Raw genomic sequence first — 21,631 nt, forward strand, 5'->3', positions numbered from 1 at the left:
TGTCTATAATTAATATGACCATTAATCTCTGATCCCAGATACTGGCCAGCTTTAATACTGTGCAATTGACTGAAGGAACCGAAACAATACTATCTTTTGACAAAAAACCTTGTAAAGACTTAAAAGTACACGAGTGTAGAATTTGTGTAGACTGTGGATAGACTGCACCCATTGTTACAGAATTATCAATTTGGTCCACAAACAGGGCTTTACCCCTTGCTGATTTTCACCAGAAAGATATGATTCACTTCTCATACATTGGGAGATATCCGGAAAAGCTCCATAAGGTAGTTACGAGAGCTTTTATTCTGATATGTGACTGGAATGATGCTAGGCTTTTAACAAATTTTACCTGCAGTGGAGATGGCCATGAAGCTTTCAAATCAAATGTTTCAATAAAACTCCCAACACCTAACTGGTGCATAATTTGCATTGTCGTTGATTTACAGGCACTGCACTTAACTCGTACTTTTCACCAGAAAAACAAAGCAACGTCCAACATTTATGGTCTATTTAAATAGTAGAAATGAATACTTAGGATGGGGTGAATTAAGTTGTCATATACTAAAGTCATATAAAATAATACAAATCTGATATCTGTTAGATAGGTTAGAAGACTGTTATATAAAGATGTTTATGAGCTTTATTGTCTTAGGATGTTTAAATATACGGAAGATGAGCAAGCAGATATAAAATAATCCAGTATAACAAAGTTCTTCAAGCGGTTAGGATCAAAGGACATAGAAGGCACAGTGGCGCAGTGTTAGAGTTACTGCCTTACAGCGCCAGAGTCCCGGTTTTCGATCCCGACTACGGGTGCTGTCTGTATGGAGTTTGTATGCTCTCCCCATGACCTGCGTGGGTTTTTTCTGGGTGATCCGGTTTCCTCCCACAGTCCAGAGACATACAGGTTTGTTGGCTAATCAGCTTGGTACAATTGTGAATTGTCCCTAGTGTGTGTGGGACAGTGTTAATGTGTGGAGATCGCTGGTCGGTGCGGACTTGGTAGGCCTTTGGGCCTTTTTCCGCACTGTAACTCTAATCTCTAAAACACTAAAAAGAAAATTTATGACAAGTATATTTATACATAACAGATATCCGGAAAAACAGCTTCTGCACTTACTGGGAGATGTATGTTGGATTAATCTACCATGTAATGTAATAAAGACAAAACCACTGGGTTATTCAGAACATAATTATATCATGTGTTAAGGAGATTAGCATCCCTCCAGGATGTGATTTGGTGGGCGATATGACCTCTTCTCTAACATATGTTCCTATCAAAAAATATGTGCTGTACATCTATATGAAACATAACTGATAAAATTAGTTACATGAAATGTTGGTTGCAAATGGAAAGCAGTCAAATAATTTATTTCGGATGAATTGGAAAGTGTTTAAACTGGAAAGAGTCCAGAGATTTATGGGGCTATTACCAAGACTTGAAAGGTTGAGCAGCAGGGAGAGGTTGCATAGGCCAGGGTTAATTATTTGGAGTGGAAAACACTGAGGGGTGATCTCATAGTGATGTATAAAATTATAATACAACTAGACCAAGTGCAGACCCGTTGGGTCTGTTCCCCCAACGTGCTGTTGTGGGGGGGTGGGGGGGGGGGGGGGGGGGGGGCGGCATGCAGCGTCACACACACACTTACTATCCCCCCCCTCCGCACTCATGCTAATTACCCCCCTTAATATTATATTAATGTTATTAATTTGCTCCTTTTACCCCATAACCTCCCTATCTACTGACGCATAGCCCCCAACTTGCAGTCACATCTGGAGAGGTGGGGGGGTAGAGAGTGAGGGCAGAGAGAGAAGGGGAAGAGACAGAGAGAGAGAGACAGAGACAGAGAGAGAGGGGCAAGAGGGAGAGGGGGTGGAGGGGAGGATAAGAGGGAGGGTGTGTGAGGGGGGAAAGGTGGGGGAGGAGAGAGAGAGGGTGAGAGTGAGGGGGAGATAGAGGGGGTGCTGAGAGGGGGTGAGGGGAGGGGGGAGAGGTGGGGAGCAGGGTGGGGGGGGAGGGAGGGGGAAGGGTGGAGGGAAGAGGGTAGGGGGTGTGGAGGGGAGGGGGGTTTTAGGGGGAGGGAGGGTGGGGGAGGGGATGGAGGGGAGGAAGGAGAGAGAAAGAGGGGAGAGAGAGGCAGGGGGGAGAGGGGGAGGGAGAGAGGGGGGTGCTGAGTGAGGGGGAGAGAGAGGGGGGGGAGAAAGGGGGAGGGGGCGAAGAGGGGGGGAGGGGGGGGAGGGGGGGGGGGGGGGGAGGAGAGAGTGCCTTTTTACTTCAACCAAACCCCCCAAACAACCATTTGCAGGCAGTGCCTTTTTACTTCAAACCAACTATATTTTCATTTTCAAACCACATTAAGGGCACTCACAGTTGAGTAGACATGTGTTCAGTGTTATTCAGAGCTCAGAGAGACGTGACCTCCATCTTGCAGAGACTGAGTGAGGCACACCACTTCCTGGTTTTATAGTCCATCTCCCTCCCTCCAGCAGGGGCAGCAGAGAGAATGGTGAATGTTTTAAAAACATTAATATCTCTCTGATTTTTCATCAATGGGAAAAATCCTCTGATCCAGGAAGGCAGACGTGGGCTCTGAATGAGGTGGCCAAAAATGACGGCCGTAAATGGCGGTGTTCTCTCGGAAATCGCAGCACAGTGGGCCAAAAGCGGTCAAGATCAGACTTTTAGTAATATAGATAGATACGGAGAATACAGAGTTGGGGGATTCAGGAGCTAGGGGGTTGAGGCATAAAGTGAAAGGGGAAAGATTTAATAGGAACCTGTGGGCAACTTTTTCCCACAGAGGGTGGTGGGCATATTGAAAGAGTTGCCAGAAGTAGTTGAGGCAAGTACAATAACGGTATTATACAGGTACATGAATGGGAAAGATTTAGAGGGATGTGGGCCAAATGCGGGCAAATGGGACATGCTTGATTGGGGCCTTTTGGTCAGCATGGATGAGTTGGGCCAAACAGCCTGCTTCTGCACTGCATGACACTATAACTCTATTGCTGCTCGTGTACTGTTGAGTTTTTCTGCTTGTTTGAACTCCAGTTTCATTGCATCAAGCAGAGTGAAACACGAGAGATAAGGAGAAATTCCATCTGCTCCCCTGCAGCAAAGTAATTTAAAGATAATATCAGAAGCCGATGGCATCCTGTATTAGTGTGTTCTTTATTTAATTTCCCTTACCTGATATCAGTAGTTTCTCTGAGTGAGAGGAAATTACGTGCCTGGACATACTCAACAGCCAAAAGATTTGGCCACCACGCCTCACCACGCGCCATGCGCGCATCACGACGCGCCACCCAATTTTTAGGATGTTGCGTAAATGACGCGCAAATGACGCCCAAGTGGGACGGGCCCTTTAAGCTGATTTGGCGTGCAACTAGTATGAGGGTGGCCAAACTAATTTTACAGTGAACAAAGCACAAAGTGCTGGATTAACTCAACAGTTCAGGCAGCATCTGTGGAGGGAATGGATAGACAATGTTTTGGGTCTGGACTCTTCTTCAGACTGATTGTAGTGAGGGGGGTTGGGGGTGGGGGAGCTGGCAAAGAGGTAGGGGTAGGTCTGGTACAGTCTGGTAAATGAAATCGTGGATACAGGTAAAGCGGGATTGGTTTGCAGATGGATGAATAAGTGTAAGAGATAAAAAGGAGACAAAAGAATGTCGGATAAGGAGAGAAGAGGAGTGAAATGTGAAGCTGGGATATGGGTGTTTCCGTAAATACAGCACTCAATAGTGAAACTGAAGATCTTCAAACTTCCAAGATTATTTTCCTGTTTTTATGTAATATTCCCATTGTTTCATATCCTGTATTTTAAGTAGTATTGATCATGGTGTGTAGCCAAAGTAATGAGTTGAAGCAAAGGTATCTAAATCTGCTTTTACAAAGAAAAGATTTCAGCCATGTCCCTTTTCTTTTTGTAACATTTTTCACGCAGGATTTCATCAAAGCCTTAGGCTAATTTATACCAAAAAGATTACATGATTCATGATATGCAAACCTTGAACAATGTAACTCAGAGAAATTCTATACTGTGTAAAATTTCTCACATTTGTTCATCTGGTTCTAAAATGGCCCTTCGAAGTCATCAATCCACATAAGCCAATGGTCTCTTCTTGACAGTATCTGCTTGTCTCTAGAATAAGTCACAAGAGAATTCACATTCGATGTTGCAATCCCTCTTTAAAGGCTGCGTGACAAGCACATTCAGGTAGATTTATTGACATCAGTGATATTGAAACATTATTCTGCGACACTGTCCCTTGTTCTGCATTTACTTTTTGACAACATTAAGCCGTTTCTTTGCATTTTTGTTGCTTCATTTAATACCTTTATGTGGCCATCTATCATTCACTTATAAGTTAAATGAACATAAGAATTTCTAGTCTCTCCTATATAATGTAGCTAATAGGTGTTGGCAATTAGACTTCTGTTGGTATCTCCATGAAAATCAAATATGCCTCTTGTTGGAAATGACATGAGGAGATTGTTGTTGACAGTTTTATTATTAAATAAATCTCCCCCCCCCCCCCCCCCCCCCCCCCCCCCCATCCCCTCCATCCCCCCCCACCCCCAAGTCCCAATTCTTACCTGACTGGTTTAATTAGTTGTTTTTGCCATTTTACTGGTGTTAGTGGAGTGTTTCATCTCACATGGGGTATAAATCCTGTCACGATCTGTCAGAGAGGCAGCTGGTGACAGCAAATTGCACTGGTGCGGGATATAAAGTACCGCAGAGCACCCCTCTGCTTCAGCAGAAGGAAGCGAGCAGTGGGACATGGTTTAAAGAAGATGCACTGTTAAATAAAGTAAGTCTCAGAGAGGGGTCGTGTGCAGGAATATAATTAAAAAGAACATTAGTATTGCAAGGAAAAGTGGTGGCCGGATATGTGGATATTGCTGCATTGTCACATCAACCTGTAGAAGTTTAGCTTGGATGACAATTTCAGAGCAGGTTGGGGCTGCCTTAATTACCAGGATTTTAAATTAATTTTGGATGGTCCTTCTGTCTTTCATTTTAACCGTAGTATTAGCATTACAGCAATTTCTATAGCAACCCCTTACGCAAAATCTGGCACGCTTAAATGTTGGGTCAGTGCAATGCTGGAGTTGTGGACATACAGCAATGGAGTTTTACAGGAATAAGAAATTTGTTAAGATTACACACAGCACTTTGCTTGCACTTGCTTGCTTTAACTCCGTCAGCAATCTATGTCGTATTCAGGGCTCAAATGATTCACAACTCATCTTTTCCTTTTATCAAATACACATACACCTACAGTATCTGCTGTGGAATTTTTCAAGTTTCCATCTTTAATCCATATTACCAGGATTTCCTTCTGAGCTTATTCATTGCTACACCGTCTGTTGTGTTTGCATATCCTGCCAGGTACACTGATCCCTGTGTCAAACATTGTTGGAAAAAGAATCTGCAGATATCTACTTTTCCAAATAAGTTTTGATTCACTATTAGCACACTGCCATGACCATCTTCTTTAGGAAAAAGAAGGAATTATGTTTCATGACATCATTTAGTTTTAGTTTTAGAAATATACCCTGGAAACAGGTCCTTCGGCCCACCGAGTCTGCATCGACCAACGATCACCCATACACTAGTTCTATCCTTGAAGCTAGGGACAATTTATAGAAGCCAATTAATACACAAGCCTGTATGTCTTTGGAGCGTGGGAGGAAGCCAGAGCCCACGGAGAAAACCCACGTGGTCACAGGGAGAATGTGCAAACTCCGTACAGACAGCACATGTAGTCAGGATCGAACCCAGGACTTTGGCACTGTTAGGCCAAATTGTACCTCCATATTAACTTCACAGATTCCATACACCTTTGATGTGAAGTATGTGATGTGAAGCTGGTCTGTGATCTTGGGTACAATCGCACATGTGTAATGCTAGTGTTAAAACAGGCTTCTCAGCGGAAATGGAGTTACCTGTTTTTAGCACACATCAAGCAAGCAGGCTGGTTAAGAAAAAAAACAAATAGGTGCTTGGTGAAACAGTTTCACCCACATGAAGGAACTGGTAAATCATGAGGTCTCAGGTCATGCAGCCTCAAGGACAAAAAGTGGTAAGACAACAAGGCAGACCTTCAATCCTTGTGACATCCGAGATTTAGCTTGACTATAAAACCCCTGTTCCCATGGCCAGTTTCAGAAAATGTGGTTGACTGTTGTTTGTAGATTTGGGTAGAAGCGAAGGGTTTATTGAGTATATAAATACATGCTGCTCACAGGGCTCCAACTGGGATGGGGATTGATACCAAGACCATCGAACTCTCCAGGCCAGGCCATTGTTAAGGAGTCCCCAGTATGCCACAGATAGGCGTGAGGCTCAGCTGTTTAGTTGTTTTGTTGCTATTACACTGTTTTAATAAATGTTTCATTTTAAATTTCATATTCTCTGTCTCCCCATCATTGATCTGAATCCTTGAAACCGGCTTGTATCATTACGTCCCACTGGATTTTGGGTTATGTTGTCTACTTCTCATACAAGCAAATCATCACCTTATTCATAATGTTTATATCAAAACCATGTTCCTTAATCACCTCAGTGGAATGTCTGTTGGATACCATGGGCCCAGATGTCAGGTGTGCATCGCAAAACCATAACATTCTCAAGCACAGGCAAGAAAGATTTACCATTTAATCTTCAGCAGTTTCTATGATGGATATGGCTTTCTAAGAGGGAACATTTAACATTAAGTGATGTACCTTTCATCCTTTGCTTGAACAGAAGTAATTATGTAATGAACAATGGAATGATTGGGATAAATTGGTCTTCTGTACCATTCTCTGTCACCATGAGATCTGGCCCTTCAGCACTGCTCACCAAGGTTGCGATCTCACAATGTACGATTGTGATAAAGCATCAAGAATTGGCAGTAAAATGGCAACACAAGAGACTGCAGATGCCGGTATCTTGTGCAAAAGACAAACAGCTGGAGGAACTGGGCATGTCAGGCAGTGCAGATTTATTTAGCCAGGGGTGGCGAATCTACAGAATTCTTTGTCATAGACGGCAGTGGAGGCCAAGTCAATGGATATTTTTAAAGTGGAGGACAATTTGTTAGTTTAGTTTAGTTTATTGTTTTCACGTGTACTGAGGTAGAGTGAACAGGTTTTTTTGTTATATGCTATCCAGGATAAAGTGAATAACGTTTAGTGACGATAAAGTCCAGTAGAGTCCGATTAAAGATTGTCCAAGGGTCTCCATTTAGATAATGGTTGGTCAGGGCCGCTCTGTAGTTGGTGATAGGATGGTTCAGTTGCCTAGTAACGGCTGGGAATAAACTGTCCCTGAATCTAGTTGATTAGTAGGGGTGTCAAAGGTTTCTGGGAGAAGGCAGGAGAATGGGGTTGAGAGGGCAAAACTGTTCATCCATGATTGAATAGGGAGCAGACTCGATGGGGCAAATGGCCTAATTCTTCTCCTATGACTTATGATTTAATGATCTAAGGAAGAAAATGGACAGACGATGTTTCAGCTCGGGACTTTCGTCAGTCTGATTAACAAACATTTTGTGTCTGGACCCTTCTTCAGTCTAAAGGGTCCTGAACAAAATTGCCATTTGTCCATTTCCTTCCACAGATGCTGCCTGACTGGCTGAGTTCTTCCAGCATTATGTTTTCTGCTCAAGAATTGGCAGTGTTGCATAAGCATCACTCTGGTTGTTTGAATCAAACAGTGGACTTGAATAGACAGAAAAAAAAATCTCAATTTTCTGCTATTTTTCTGCTTCATGTATTTAGCTAATTCCCTACTAAGTGTTGTGACTGAATTGATTTACAATGAACTTTAGTAATGCATTCTATATTCTAAGAATTATGTATGAATGGATTTCTTCTCATCTCCTCTTTATTCGTCTTATACCAATCCTGAAGTTAAATATATGATTCATCAGTCACTGGTAATCATCTGTGCACTGTTTATTCTCACACAGCTGCTCAGAATTTTGAATGAATTTTGAGTTAATACAATCCAAGTTTTTCCAAAGTATCTTATCTTTCGATAACTCCTGGGTATCTTGTGTCGAATTAAAATCTTGTGTCAAACTGAAGGGTCGTGACCAGAAACGTCACCCATTCCTTCGATTTTGTGTCTACCTTCGATTTAAACCAGCATCTGCAGTTCTTTCTTACACATAATACATGTATTAGTTGATTGGGGCTGTGATTGGGGCAGAATTAACAGTACTCAGTAATTGATTGATCGATTGAAAGATACAGCATTGAAACAAGCTCTTCACGCCGGCCATTGATCACCTATTCACACTAGTTCTGTTATCCCACATTCTCATGCACTCCCTGCACGCTATTTCACAGAGGCCAATTAGCCTTCAAACCCGCATGTCTTTGGGATGTAGGAGGAAACTAGAGCACCTGGAGGAAATGCATTCGGTCACTGGGAGAACATGCAAACTCCACACATATAGCACCTGAGGTCAGGATCGAACCTGGGTCTCTACGGCTGTGAGGTAGCAGCTCTACCGGTTGCCCCATTGTGTCACCCATTTATGTGCCGTCACGTAATGGGCATGTCTGATTTTTACAATGGGATCAATAAGGAGACAGTTTCAGTCATTAGGGTCAACTGTACCAATTTATTGTACATTTATAGAAACAAAGAAAATAGGTGCATAAGGAGGCCATTTGGCCCTTCGAGCCTGCACCGCCATTCATAGTGATCATGGCTGATCATCCACAATCAGTAATCCATGCCTGCCTTTTCCCCATATCCCTTGATGCCGCTAGCCCCTAGACCTCTATCTAACTCTCTTTAAAATTCATCCAGTGAATTGGCCTCAACTGCCTTCTGCCTACTGAATTCTACAAATTCACAACTCTCTGGGCGAAAACGGTTTTTTCTCATTTCAGTTTTAAATGGCCTCCCCTTGATTCTTAGACTGTGGCCCCTGGTTCTGGACTCCCCCAATATTGGGAACATTTTTCCTGCATCTAGCTGGTCCAGTTTATAATTGTATTTAATAAATACATTAAGTTAATAAATTGTATAAATAAATGCATTATTGTATACATTTCTATAAGATTCCCTCTCATCCTTCTAAATTCCAGTGAATACAAGCCCAGTCTTTCCAATCCTTCCTCATATGACAGTCCCGCCATCCCGGGGATTAACCTCGTGAACCTACGCTGCACTGCCTCAATAGCAAGGATGTCCTTCCTCAAATTAGGAGACCAAAACTGCACACAATACTCCAGATGTGGTCTCACCAGGGCCCTGTACAACTGCAGAAGGACCTCTTTACTCCTATACACAGATCCTCTCATTATGATGTTAGCTTTCTTCACTGCCTGCAGTACCTGCATGTTTACTTTCAGTGACAGGTGTACAAGGACACCCAGGTCTCATTGCACTTCCCTTTTTCCTAATCTGACACCATTGAGATAATAATCTGCCTCCTTGTTTGTGCCGTCATGATGTCCAAATGTGTCTAGCATTAACATGTTTTCGTATTTATAAATAAAGGGTCATTTGTTAAATTCCAATCTGCTTGGAACATTTTAAAACCTCTGTCATTCTGCTTTGCAGGAATGACGTGTCAAGCAAGGACATCGTACACGGAAGACGAAGTTCTTTGGGGCCATAGGTTCCTTCCGGTCATGTCCTTGGAAGAAGGCTTTTTCCGTGTGGACTATTCCCAGTTCCATTCCACGTTCGAGGTCCCCACTTCTCCGTACAGCATAAAGGAACAAGAGGAGAAGCTTTCCCTGACATCGCTCAGCGCCACCCCTTCCATCGGCAACAGCAAGAACAGGAAGGAGCGAATCTTCTCCCTGGATTGCATCAATACCCTGGAGGAAAGGAGCAGCAGACTGCCATCCAAGCTGCAGAAAATGAGTTCCTGCAAGGAAGAGATTCAGATGAAGGTCCTGAGAATGACTGCAGATATAGGAGAGAAAACGTGCAGCACTGGTGATCTCCCTCTGAAAGTGCAGAGGATAAGTTCAATTGCCGACAATGCTGGTGTTGAGGAAAGACTCCCTCTGAAGGCCTTCAATGCCATTTCCGAATCCATCACTCAATCGACGGGAGATCTGCCACATGCCCTACAACCTGCAGGGTCACGAATGGAGGGCAATTTACCTGCCAAGCTGAGAAAAATGAATTCTGATCGTCTCTTTTAGAAGCAGACAATGGAAAAAGGCACAATCTCTCTTGGAGGTGATCTGTAAAACCTCAGAGATTTAAGACTCACATTGAAACGGATTGAGGATTTAAATACACTTAGTTAATGTTGGCTTGCAAAATCACGTGACTACAATGTTTTAACTGGAAGGACAATATGAAATTATGTGTTGTATACGCTTCATAGTCAGAATACTAAATTAGCCTAAAGTAAGGACACATATGAAAGAGGAATGTGTTGTTTTTCTAGAGCAAAGTTTACTTTGGGTTAAAGTCTTGAGTAAAACTAATTTGTAGAGCTCTTCTTGAGGATAGATTGATAACCTTTAATCAACTCTCCTCAGTCTGTCACACTGGTGATCAGTTCCCTAAGATTGATATCTAACCTATGCCAAGTTAACCTATCTCAATTGCGTGAAAGTGGAAGCTTAAAGCTGATTTTAACATCCTCTGGCTAAAGAAGAAAAAATCAACCTGATCTTCACTTCCAATTGAAGTCTCTCGTTTTTAATGTAGTGTTCTTACTATTGACTAGGTTCAACAGCATTAGTGAACTGAGGTAAAATGAAAAGATTTTTAAAACCGACACATTACTGCAGCAATTGTACCATGTCAAACCATCTCCACATTGTGTCCGACCCAAAATCATACTTTTTCTTAGTCGGTCAAGGAAATGAAGCTTTATCAAAATAAATAGGTAAGCAAACATTTGAATTTCATACTGAAAGTAACGGAAACACTGACACTTGTTCAGTCATCATTGTTCGTGTTAGAAAGATTAGGACACTTACCTGCGTTTGGCCCATATCCCTCTAAACCTGGCCTATCCATGTACCTGTCTAAATGTTTCTTCAACGCTGCGATAGTACCTGTCTCAACTACCTCCTCCGGCAGCACGTTCCATACACCCACCATCCTTTGTGTGAAAAAGTTACCCTATTCATTCTTTCCCACCTCGCCTTATACCAATGTCCTCTAGTACTCAATTCCCCCACTATGAGCACGAGACTCTGTGCGTCTACCCGATCAACTGCTCTTTAACAAGAATGCCAAGTTCTCAGAGGGAGTGATGAGCAGATTTATCACAATGGTGTCAAGAATAAAAGAAAGATTTCAAGATTTAGAGGAAACTAAAAGAGTTTGGAACAATTTGAAATTTTCAATGCCTTGAAGCTTTCATGAAGGTTGGTACTGGACTAAACAAGAAGAAACCTGCCACTCATGTAATGTAATGCTTGATAAATAAAGGATGCAACTTCATAGTAATTAGCAATGAACCAGAAGGGCCACTTGATTTTAAAGGCATTGAATTCTTAGCACCTGGAATACGATTGTAGAAAAAGTTGTAGAGACATATTTAATAATAATTTAAAAAAGGGATTTGAAGCAACAGCAGGAATTTGGGGTTGGGGTGGAGGTGATGAAACATAGAAACATAGAAACATAGAAAATAGGTGCAGGAGTAGGCCATTCGACCCTTTGAGCCAGCACCGCCGTTCAATATGATCAGGGCTAATCATCTAATATCAGTACCCGATTCTTGCTTTTTCTCCATATTATTGATTCTTTTAGCCCTAAGAGCTAAATCTAATGCACTCTTGAAAACTTCAACTAATTTGGTTGCAATGAGGTTGCAATGCAATGAATGAGTCGCATGGCACAAGGGTGACAAGTGACCAGATAAGTGTTAGCTGTGCTGCAGCAAGATTAAGTAACAGGTCTGCATTGTGTTCAGGATAGACAAGTTAACAACTCTCAGTCAGCTCCAGTGATCTGTGACCGAGCACCATAGGCGAGAATATTCGAGGCTAAATATATTTTTTAAGATTTTAGCTGAAATTTTTTTTTAATCCTGCAGTCATACAGTGTAATTTGAATCAAGACAGGATGATCTGCTGATGCTGGAATCTTGAGTAAAAAACAAAGTGCTAGAGGAACTCAGCAGGTCAGGCAGCATCTGTGGAGGGATTGTGTAGGAAAGAACTGCAGATCCTGGTTTAAAACGAAGATAGACACAAAAGGCTGGAGTAACTCAGCAGGACAAGCAGCATTTCTGGAGAGAAGGAATTGGTGAAGTTTCGCGTCGAGACCCTTCTTCAGACTGGCCAAAGAAAATTCAACTCAATTCAATTCAATTCAGCTTTATTGTCATTGCACAAATACGAGCATAGGTACAACGAAATGCAGTTTAGCGTCTGGTCATAGTGCAAGATAGTAGAAGTAAAAATAAAAAATACAAAATAAAAATACAAATAAAAATAAAAATACTGGTTAACAATGTGTGGGTTGTGGATGAATTAAACTGGTACATAGGCAAATAACTGTATACAAATGGGAGAATCTGCCAGAAAACTAGTCTGAAGAAGGGTCTCAACCTGAAACGTCACCCATTCCTTCTCTCCGGAGATGCTGCATGTCCCGTTGAGTTACTCCAGCTTTTTGTGTTTATCTGTGGGGGGATTGGACAGACTGAAAAGGGTCCCAATCCGAAACATCATCTGTCCGTTCACTTCACAAATGCTGCCTGACCCGCTGAGTTCCTCCAATCATCCAGGACCCGAGGGCTTTAGCTATTGGGAGAGGATGGGCAGATTAAGACTTTACTTCTTGGAGCACAGGAGGCTGTGATGCATAAATACATCACAGTATAGAGATGCATACAATTATGAGTGGAATAGATGGGGTGAATGCACAGTCATTTCCCAGGATAGGGGAATCAAGAACTGAGGGAAAAGGTTAAAGATGAGAGGGGAAGATGATGATTTTTATGCAACTTTATCTCACAGAGGATTTTGGATATATGAAAAAGCTGCCAGATGAGTAATTGAGGGATGTAAAATAACAACATTTAAAAGACACTTGGACAGATACGTAGACAGGAAAGGTCAAACGCGGCTAAATTAGATTAGCTTGGATGGTCATCTTGGTTTTGCATGGACGAATTGGCCAAAGGACCTATTTCCATCTGCATGACTATAACTGCCCATCTATCATCCCCTTCCTTTTAAATGTTCAGAGACTTTGTTTCTTACACCCTTTGAAGAAGCAAACTCCAGAACCTCTGAGAATTTTTTTTTTTGCCTCATTTTAAGTTGTTAGCAGGACTTTTATCAAAAGTCTAGGTTGGTGTGGAGATCATTTCCTCTGAATGGATAATCAATCTGGTCCAGTGAGTTTCGTCACGGTGCTCCAGTTTCCTTCCACATCCCCAAAACATGGGTGTTTGTAAGATAATTTGTATCTGTAAATTGTCCTTCGAGTGTAGGGAGTGGATGCGAAAGTGGGATAAATATTCACGTTATTCACATTATTTCCTTTATCGTGTAACTGTACGGTTTGGATGGCTCGATTGTAGTCATGTATTGTCTTTCCGCAAAAGATGTTGGTTAACACGCAACAAAAGCTTTTCACCGTACCTCGGTACATGTGACCTTAAACTAAACTAAACCCAGTGGGCCAAAGGGTCTCATGCCATGCTGTATCTCTAAACTAAACTAAAATTGGATAATGGATTGGCTTTTTAAGATAAAGATGAGGAAAATAAATATTTTTGCAAAAGGTTGTGTATCATTGCATTTCTCACCTCCTGAGTGCAGTAGTGTTTGGTCATTGAGTGTCTTCAAGGCTGAGATGGATAAGGGTTTGAACATTGGGAATCATTGTGTGTGAAGATCTGAAGGGATAGTGTTCTTGAGGTGATCAACCATTACCTTTTTGAATGGCAGGGCACACTCCAGGGAAGTTGTGTTGCTATGGCATACATTCTAAAACAACCAGGGAAATTTGACAGAGCGCCAGTTATCAAGTTCAGTTACTGAAACACTTCTTATTGAGGTTTGGAGAGGAAAACCAAATTACCTTCTTCGCAAAGAGGTGAAGTTTGAACAATCTCATCAGAAAAAGATGCCTGTGACATATTTAAATAACACAAAAAGAAATGGAATGAAGCTGTAAGCTCACAATATCCATTAGTTTGCCATTGAAGAGACAATTAGTTCTTGCTAGAAACTAAAAGGATTAAAGCTGCATTTCACAAAAGAAAAGTTACATCGATTCATTCCGTTGAATTTACTGATGTCTTTTCAGCAATATTTCATTTATGGTTATGTTGAGTGACGTGCTTATTTGATTTAAACTGTGGCACAAACTCCATACCCAACACCCAATATGGGAGCACCTTTACCAGAGGGACCACAATGTATCGAGATGGTAGTTCACCCCCACTTCTCCAGAGCTTTTAGACATACGCAATAAATACTGGCCTTGTCCACAATGCCCACATCTTGGAAATGGAAAACATTTAAAAAAAAAGCTTCTATGAAATAGAAATCCTCCGAAAATTGCTATTCAGTTGTTTTCTAATCTTGTTTTATTTTGTTGGAGTCAGTCTACAGATGCAAACCCAATGATAGGCAAGGCCCAGGGAACTATAGAGCCTTTCCAATCAGAAGTGAAAAACCTCACCATGGAATCATCTTTTCTCTAAAATTTGAAGGCCGTTAAATATCAAACAAGGGATGTTTGCATTTAAAAGTAATGTAAAATGAAAAAAAAACTTTGATAAGAGATTATTAAAAACAATTGAATGCACTTAAATTAGCTCAATGAAACGCACTTAACTCAATAATATATATAAATATAAATTGTGTCCCCACCCTTCCTTGTAGATAACAAACTGTTGGAGGAACTCAGCAAGTCAGGAAACATCTACGGAGGGAATGGATAGGTGATGTTTTTGGTCGGGACCCTTCTTCAGACTGATGAAGTAGGGTGAGAAAGCATGGTAAGTGATAGGTGGATACAGATAAGGGATTGGCATATGGGTGGAGTAAGTGACAAAGGCTAGAGGTGAAATGGAAACAAAATGGTGTCAGATAAGGAAAGAAGGAGTTAAATGTAAAGCTGAAGAAAGAGAAGGAATATATGAGTGGCGGGGGGGAGGGGGGGGGGGGGGGGGAGGGGGGGGGAGGGGGGGGGGGGGGGGGAGATGATAATGGGAAATATGAGTCTTGGGGATGGGAGATGATTGGAATATTTCTAGAACTGATCATAAAAGTTTTCATAAATATCCAAGCCTTGAACGAAGTGACAACACGTAATCTGGTTAACAAACCAAATGTGTCATTAGAAACTGCCGTCACCTTGAACTTGAACTTCTCTATGACTATCTGCAAAATAGTCGTGTTGTTATGATATCATTGGGGATTCATGCTTTGTTCAATCTTCAATCACTGGAACAGCGTTTAAGTAGACTATGAATATATGAATATATGACACTTGAATATATGAATGCATGGCAGCAAAATTGTGACAATGGAAAGAAATACAGTAATAAAAAGACGAATTACTGGGAAAAAAAGTCTTGTTTTTGTTTGCTTTTGAAATGCATGCAATATCCTCATGTTAATGCAATACCGTCAATTATTATTTATCAAATACATGTCCACAGAGTGTCCGCCTCAGTGTTGTTCTGAGTTTGGTGAGACGACCACCTTCGACTACGCGTACTATTATAACAAGATGCAACACTAAATTACAGAAGAATGTAACCCTAAAATTGTTTCTGAACTGTTTTAAAAAGGGTCACATAAACTCCCTGCTTTTGTATTAACTACACTGAACAGGTCCTGCCACTTTCAGTGATTTATGTGCAAATATATCCAGAGCTCTCTGTTCCTGCAGACAAAATGTGTAGGAAGGAACTGCAGATTCTGATTTACACCGAAGAGGGACACAAAATGCTGGAGTGACTCGGCGGGACAGGCAGCATCTCTGGAGAGAAGGATTGGGTGAAGTTTTGGGTTGAGACTCTTCTTCGGTCTGGAAAAGGGTCTAGACCCGAAATGTCACCCATTCCTTCCCTCAAGAGATATTGTCCCTCTCAGTTACTCCAGCACTTTGTGTCTATCTTCTCCGTTCCTGCACACCCTTTAGAAGCATCTCACTTAATCTATTTTATTCCTCCATGTCTTTTCTGGCGTAATTCTTTGTATTAAATGTCATATTTGTTTTATTTATTCATGGGATGTGGATAGCTCAGATAATCTGGTGACCTTGTAGAGGTTTACAAAATTGTAAGCGGCATACATCAAATGAGTTACCATGAGGCTGAGGAGTGACCTTATTGAGGTGCACAAGATTAAGAGGGGCATAGATGAGGTGAACACTCACAGCCTTTTCCCCATGGTAGGGGGTGGTCTAAAAGTAGAAGGCAGAGCTGTGAGGTGAGAGGGAAAAGATTTAAAAGGGATTTGAGGGGCATCTTTTTCCAGACAGAGAGAGGGTGGTGCATCCTGCCAGAGGAAGTGGTAGAAGCTGGTACAACTGTGACGTTTGAGAGACACTTGGACAGGTACACGAATAGGAAAGGTTTGAGGAACATGGGTCGAGTGCAGGAAAGTGGGATTGACTCAATTAGACCACCTGGTGGTCATGGATGTGTTTGACCACATGGCCTGTTTCCATTCTCTCCGACTCTATGACTCTAATTTTTGGCATTTATTGACTATCTCTAATTGTCTCCAAATGAGTGGTCAGTTATGGGGCACCAAGCTAAGGATGGCTGGGAAGGACAGAAAGTTTATATAACACTGTTTATATAAGTGTTTATATAGTTTATATAACTCCCCCCTAACGTCAGTCTGAAGAAGGGTCTCGACCTGAAACGTCACCAGAGATGCTGCCTGTCCCGCTGAGTTACTTGGGCATCTTTGGCATCTGCAGTTCCTTCATACACATAGTTTATATAACATGCTTGTTGTTTCATGGTTCCTGTTATTAAAAGCAATTTTTATAATTCCAGATATATTTAATTACTTGAAATTACTTGAATTCCTCCGTGGAGGAGTTGATCGAAGTGGTTTCTCTGTGTGTCTCTGCGTGTCTTGTGTGGGGGGTGGTGTGGGGGGGGTAAGGGGGAAACCATTTTGGTCGCCTCCTCCACGGAGAGGCGACTTTGTCCATGTTGCCTCCCCCGTGGCCTAACATCGAGGATCGGTGCGGCCTTTCCCGGAGACGCGCCCGGGGTTTCAGCTGCGGGCGCAGCGTGGACTCTCGTCGCGGAGCGGGCGAGCCTGAGGGGAGCACTCCGTTTGCTGGCCCGCGGCAGCCTGCAGAGCTCCAGCCGGCGCGGCGTCCTAGCCCTGGGATCCCTCATTGCGGACCCGGGAGGAGAAGAGCTCCGACCGCTGGCCCACGGCCAACATCTAGCGCAGACGCGGCAGTGGACTTACCATCAGGAGCGCGGTCCCTCGCCGGGGACTCCTGGAGGGGAGCTCTGACCGCCAGCCCTGCGGTCTGCGGTGCTTCCAGCTGTGGCGCGGCGGGAACTTTAAATCTTCGACCGCCGGCCTGCGGCCTACACCAACCTGAAGCTGCGGTCTCCGGTGGGGAGGCACCGATTCAGGACTTACCTGGACTTTTACCTTGTCTACTCTTCCGGACACCCGCAGCGGCGGCTGCGGAGGGTTGAGGTCCCGACCAGGGGAAAATGGAGGAGGACTGGCCAAATTTTATGCCTTCTACCACAGTGATGAATGCTGTGGTGGATGTTTATGTTAAAATGTTATTGTGTTTTTGTGTGTTCTTTTTCATTGTACCGCTGCTGGCAAATTAATTTCACTTGCACTATATGTGATTGTGATTGTGATTAAGTTGTCCAGCTGCCATAGTGGGATTGAGATTCTTGCTTCTGAATCAACAGACCAGAAATAGTAGAGGTATTTGTTATAACCTTTTAATCCACTCTGGATACAGCAGCCATGTCAAAGGATTGGAAAATAACTGATGTGATGACCTTATTCAGAAGGAGTGTAAATAACTATTTTGGCAACTGTAAGCCTTATAGTTTAATTTTGGTGGCAGGAAATCTTTTAGAAATAATAATCTGGACATTAAAAATATATATATGTTCTTGGAGTAATTTATGTTAATAAAGGTGAACCAATCTGGCTAGTGCACAAAACACAAAGTGCTGGAGGAACTGAATGGGCCACATAGCATCTGTGGAGGGAATGGACAGAAGACCTTGTGGGACGTGACCATTCTTCAGTCTGGGCAGAAGAGCAGCAGGGATCACAGAGAGGGAGCAGTGAGAGAGGGCCTTGCAGCACATCCGTCGGAGAGAGGAGGAGAACATCTTTAAGTTGGTACGGTTGCTTGGCCAGTGTCAAATCCCCAATTAATGGCTAATTTTGCCATATATCTGTCTGATCCTGTCAGTCATTCTATGTCCACTTCACCTCCACACTAGTAACAATGCTTCTAGTTTTCGTGTCATCAGCAAATTTTAAAATTTTACCTGCATGCCTCAATCAAATCATTGATGTGCAAAGAATATAATGGTCTGAGCATTAATTTCTGGGGAACACAACTGTCTATTAGAATATACAGTCCTGGAGGTGTACAGCATGGAAACAGGTCTACCATGGCAGCGTTTCCGTGTTGGCATATTGGGCTAGTCCTATTTGCCTGCATTTTGTCCGTAGCTCTCTAACCTTTTCCTATTCATATATCTAATATTACACACACAATATTACCCAAGAAACAATCACAAGCTCATAGCTCTCTGCTTTTTTAAACTTTTTTAAAAAAAATTCAGGCTGTTACTGCCTCAATAATAATAATGTTTTGTTTATAGGGACAGTGCATATTAATTAACATTTGCATGTAAATATGCGAGATTGTAGCTAATCAGTAGCTAATTTCCGTCTCTAGTCCCAGGCAAAGGTAGGTGAAGTGTCTTGCCCAAGGACACAACAACAGTACACACTCCAAGCAGGATTCGAACCGGCCACCTTCAGGTTGCCAGCCGAACACTTTTGTTAACCAATATTGTTAACTAATCTTTCCTGGGACCATCGAATGTCTTCTGAAAATCTAAATTAATGAAAACAAGCACAATTTGCTTTTGTGTCAGAAGGAACTGCCTTAAACTGTAGACACAAAAAGCTGGAGTAACTCAGCGGGACAGGCAGCATCTCTGGAGAGAAGGAATGGGTGGCCTTTCAGGTCAAGACCCTTCTTCAGTCTGAAAGAAGGTCTCGACCCGAAACGTCACCCATTCCTTCTCTCCAGAGATGCTGCCTGTCCTGCTGAGTTACTCCAGCTTTATGTGTCTATCCACAATTTTCTTTTAACAAGTCCATCATGGCTATACTTTCTTAAAGTGCCTATTTATCTTTCTCTCATTATTGTTTCTCAAAGTTTCTTCCTAAGCATTCCAGGCACCCACCATTCTCTGTGCAAAAAACACTTGCCCCGCACGCCTTCAAATTTTGCCCATTTCATCTTAAAATTATGCTAGGAAATGCATATAGAAATCTCAAAATGGCAAAAGCTTTTGAAGTGATCACATAACTTTTTTTTGTTGTTCATCCTCTTGCACCTCGTGGAACGATGAACTGTTTTGATTAAATGCAGTCACCGACTTAACAGGTCCCTGTTTAATTAGTTAAAAGTTTAATTAGCATTGATACTGAAACAATTAAATCTTAATGAGAAAATGCTGCCAAAATAAAACCTTTTTCTTGAACCAGTTGGAGCAGCTGCCTGAGTATTTAAAACCTAAGGGACCCTGAACAAAATAAATAGTTCTGTCTGAATGCCTTTTTCTGCCAAAAAAAAGACAGATATTAACAACCATGGCACATTGCTTTGGAGGTAAATTCATTATTTTCCACAGCCCCAAGGTTACATTTTCAAAGTATCATGAAGCCCGATTAACCACATTCGATCAGACTTTGTTCAATATTATTTCAATTTTGATAATCTATTAATGCATAAAATTATATTAAAATGACAACTCTACAGGGAAGCGGTCGCACATATTAAATTGATTTACTTCTAATACCTAAATTATATTTCACAGCACATTACACTTTAATGGTAAAATTCAGGCGAAAAGAGACACATTTTTTCTTAAGTTTTCAAACTATCCTTTTCATAAGGTAACGGGGACAGATCTTGCCTTTTCGTATTTATCTGCTAAGTAGATTTTGTCCATTTTGTCCAGTTACAGGTGGCAATTCTAATATACGTAGATGGCAATCCTGATATACTCACAGCCATCTCTTGATTCCACTCCTTAATTCTATTCCAATTTAGATCAAAGTAATCAAAAACTTCAAAGTTTCAAAAAAGTACAATTATTTTTTTTTTTAAGTAACACCAAACACAGAAAACCCCGTCATTCCCTCTCTCTCCATCTGTCCTCCATCCAAGTCGCACGAGCTTCTCGTTTTCACCCAACAAACAGCTAACAATGGTGTTTCCTTTATCATCGTTACTTTTTTGCATATCTTTCATTCATTCTTTTATGTGAAGGAAATTGCCAACTTGCCATTGAATTTTATTCAAGAGTTATTCCGAATGAGTTGATGGCCATTTCTGCATGGCTTCCTCTCCTGGACAGACTCTGACGATACCTAGTTGTCTGCTCTACCGAGAATAACTGATAATTTATTGTATGTTAATTTGTTGTGTTCTTGTATTTAATGGGCCTGTAAAGCCGCAGCCAGCAGGAATTTAATTGTTCCGGTCCTGATGCATATGACAATTAAACACTCTTGACGAGTGCTTTTTTTATAGACAGAAAGATGCCAGTGCATGTCTTTGATAAACATGTGTGTCATGTGGTTGTAAAAACAAATAACTTTTTAAAGATCCTGGTAAGGTGTGCCAGTGCTTACTGTAAACAAAAAAACACTGCTCTTGATTCTTGTATATAACTTTGCCATCTCTTTTGTCTTATGTAGGAATTCACATTTGCCAAGTCAGAAGAATATGCTAACCAAATGAATTGGTTACTTCCTTCTCAACAGGGCAGAATGGTGGCAAAGCGGTAGAGTTGTGCCTTACAGCACCAGTAGACCAGGGTTCGATCCAGACTACAGGTGCTGTCTGTATGGAATTTATACGTTCACCCCATGACCGCATGGGCTTTCTCCGAGATCTCTGAGATCTCCCACGTTCTAAAGACGTACAGGTTTTGTAGGTTAATTGGCTTGGTATAAGTGTAAATTGTCCTGTGTGTGTGTATGATAGTGTGCGGGGATCACTGGGCGGTACGGACTCGATGGGCCGAAGGGCCTGTTTCCGTGCTGCATCTCTAAACTGAACAAAATTGATTTTCACCATTAAATTCCGTTAGATGAGACTAATTAAAGTTGCTTTGCCAATTAAAAGAATAAAAAAGATATCAGTTTAATTCTGGGTCCATCTGTTTTGACCATCTGTAATCAAGGACAGGATTGGCGATGCTTTCCTCCAGCAGCCAAATAAATATTCTGATTTATAAAATTGAGATGGCAGGTTCAATAACTCAGGCAAAGGAGGCTGCAGAGAGTGTTAGACTTTGCCCGGTCTATCACATGTGCTGACCTCCCCACGATCAAAGAGATCTACAGGAATCGCTGTCTCAAAAAGGCAGCCAACATCATCAAGGCCCACACTAT

General features: G+C 41.9%; 1 protein-coding gene across 1 annotated transcript in view; it reads left to right on the top strand.

Annotated features, from left to right (window-relative positions):
• LOC129710307 (G protein-activated inward rectifier potassium channel 1-like) overlaps positions 1 to 15,105 on the top strand; it is a 52,938-nt gene extending 37,833 nt beyond the window's left edge. Inside the window, exon 3 of the mRNA XM_055657213.1 lies at positions 9,582 to 15,105. Coding sequence (XP_055513188.1) covers positions 9,582 to 10,177 — 596 coding nt within the window. The 3' untranslated portion in view covers positions 10,178 to 15,105. The remainder of the gene's footprint in view (positions 1 to 9,581) is intronic.
• The last annotated feature ends 6,526 nt before the right edge of the window (positions 15,106 to 21,631 follow it).

The sequence above is a fragment of the Leucoraja erinacea genome, chromosome 27 (genome assembly GCF_028641065.1).
Source record: "Leucoraja erinacea ecotype New England chromosome 27, Leri_hhj_1, whole genome shotgun sequence".
NCBI lineage: Eukaryota > Metazoa > Chordata > Chondrichthyes > Rajiformes > Rajidae > Leucoraja > Leucoraja erinaceus.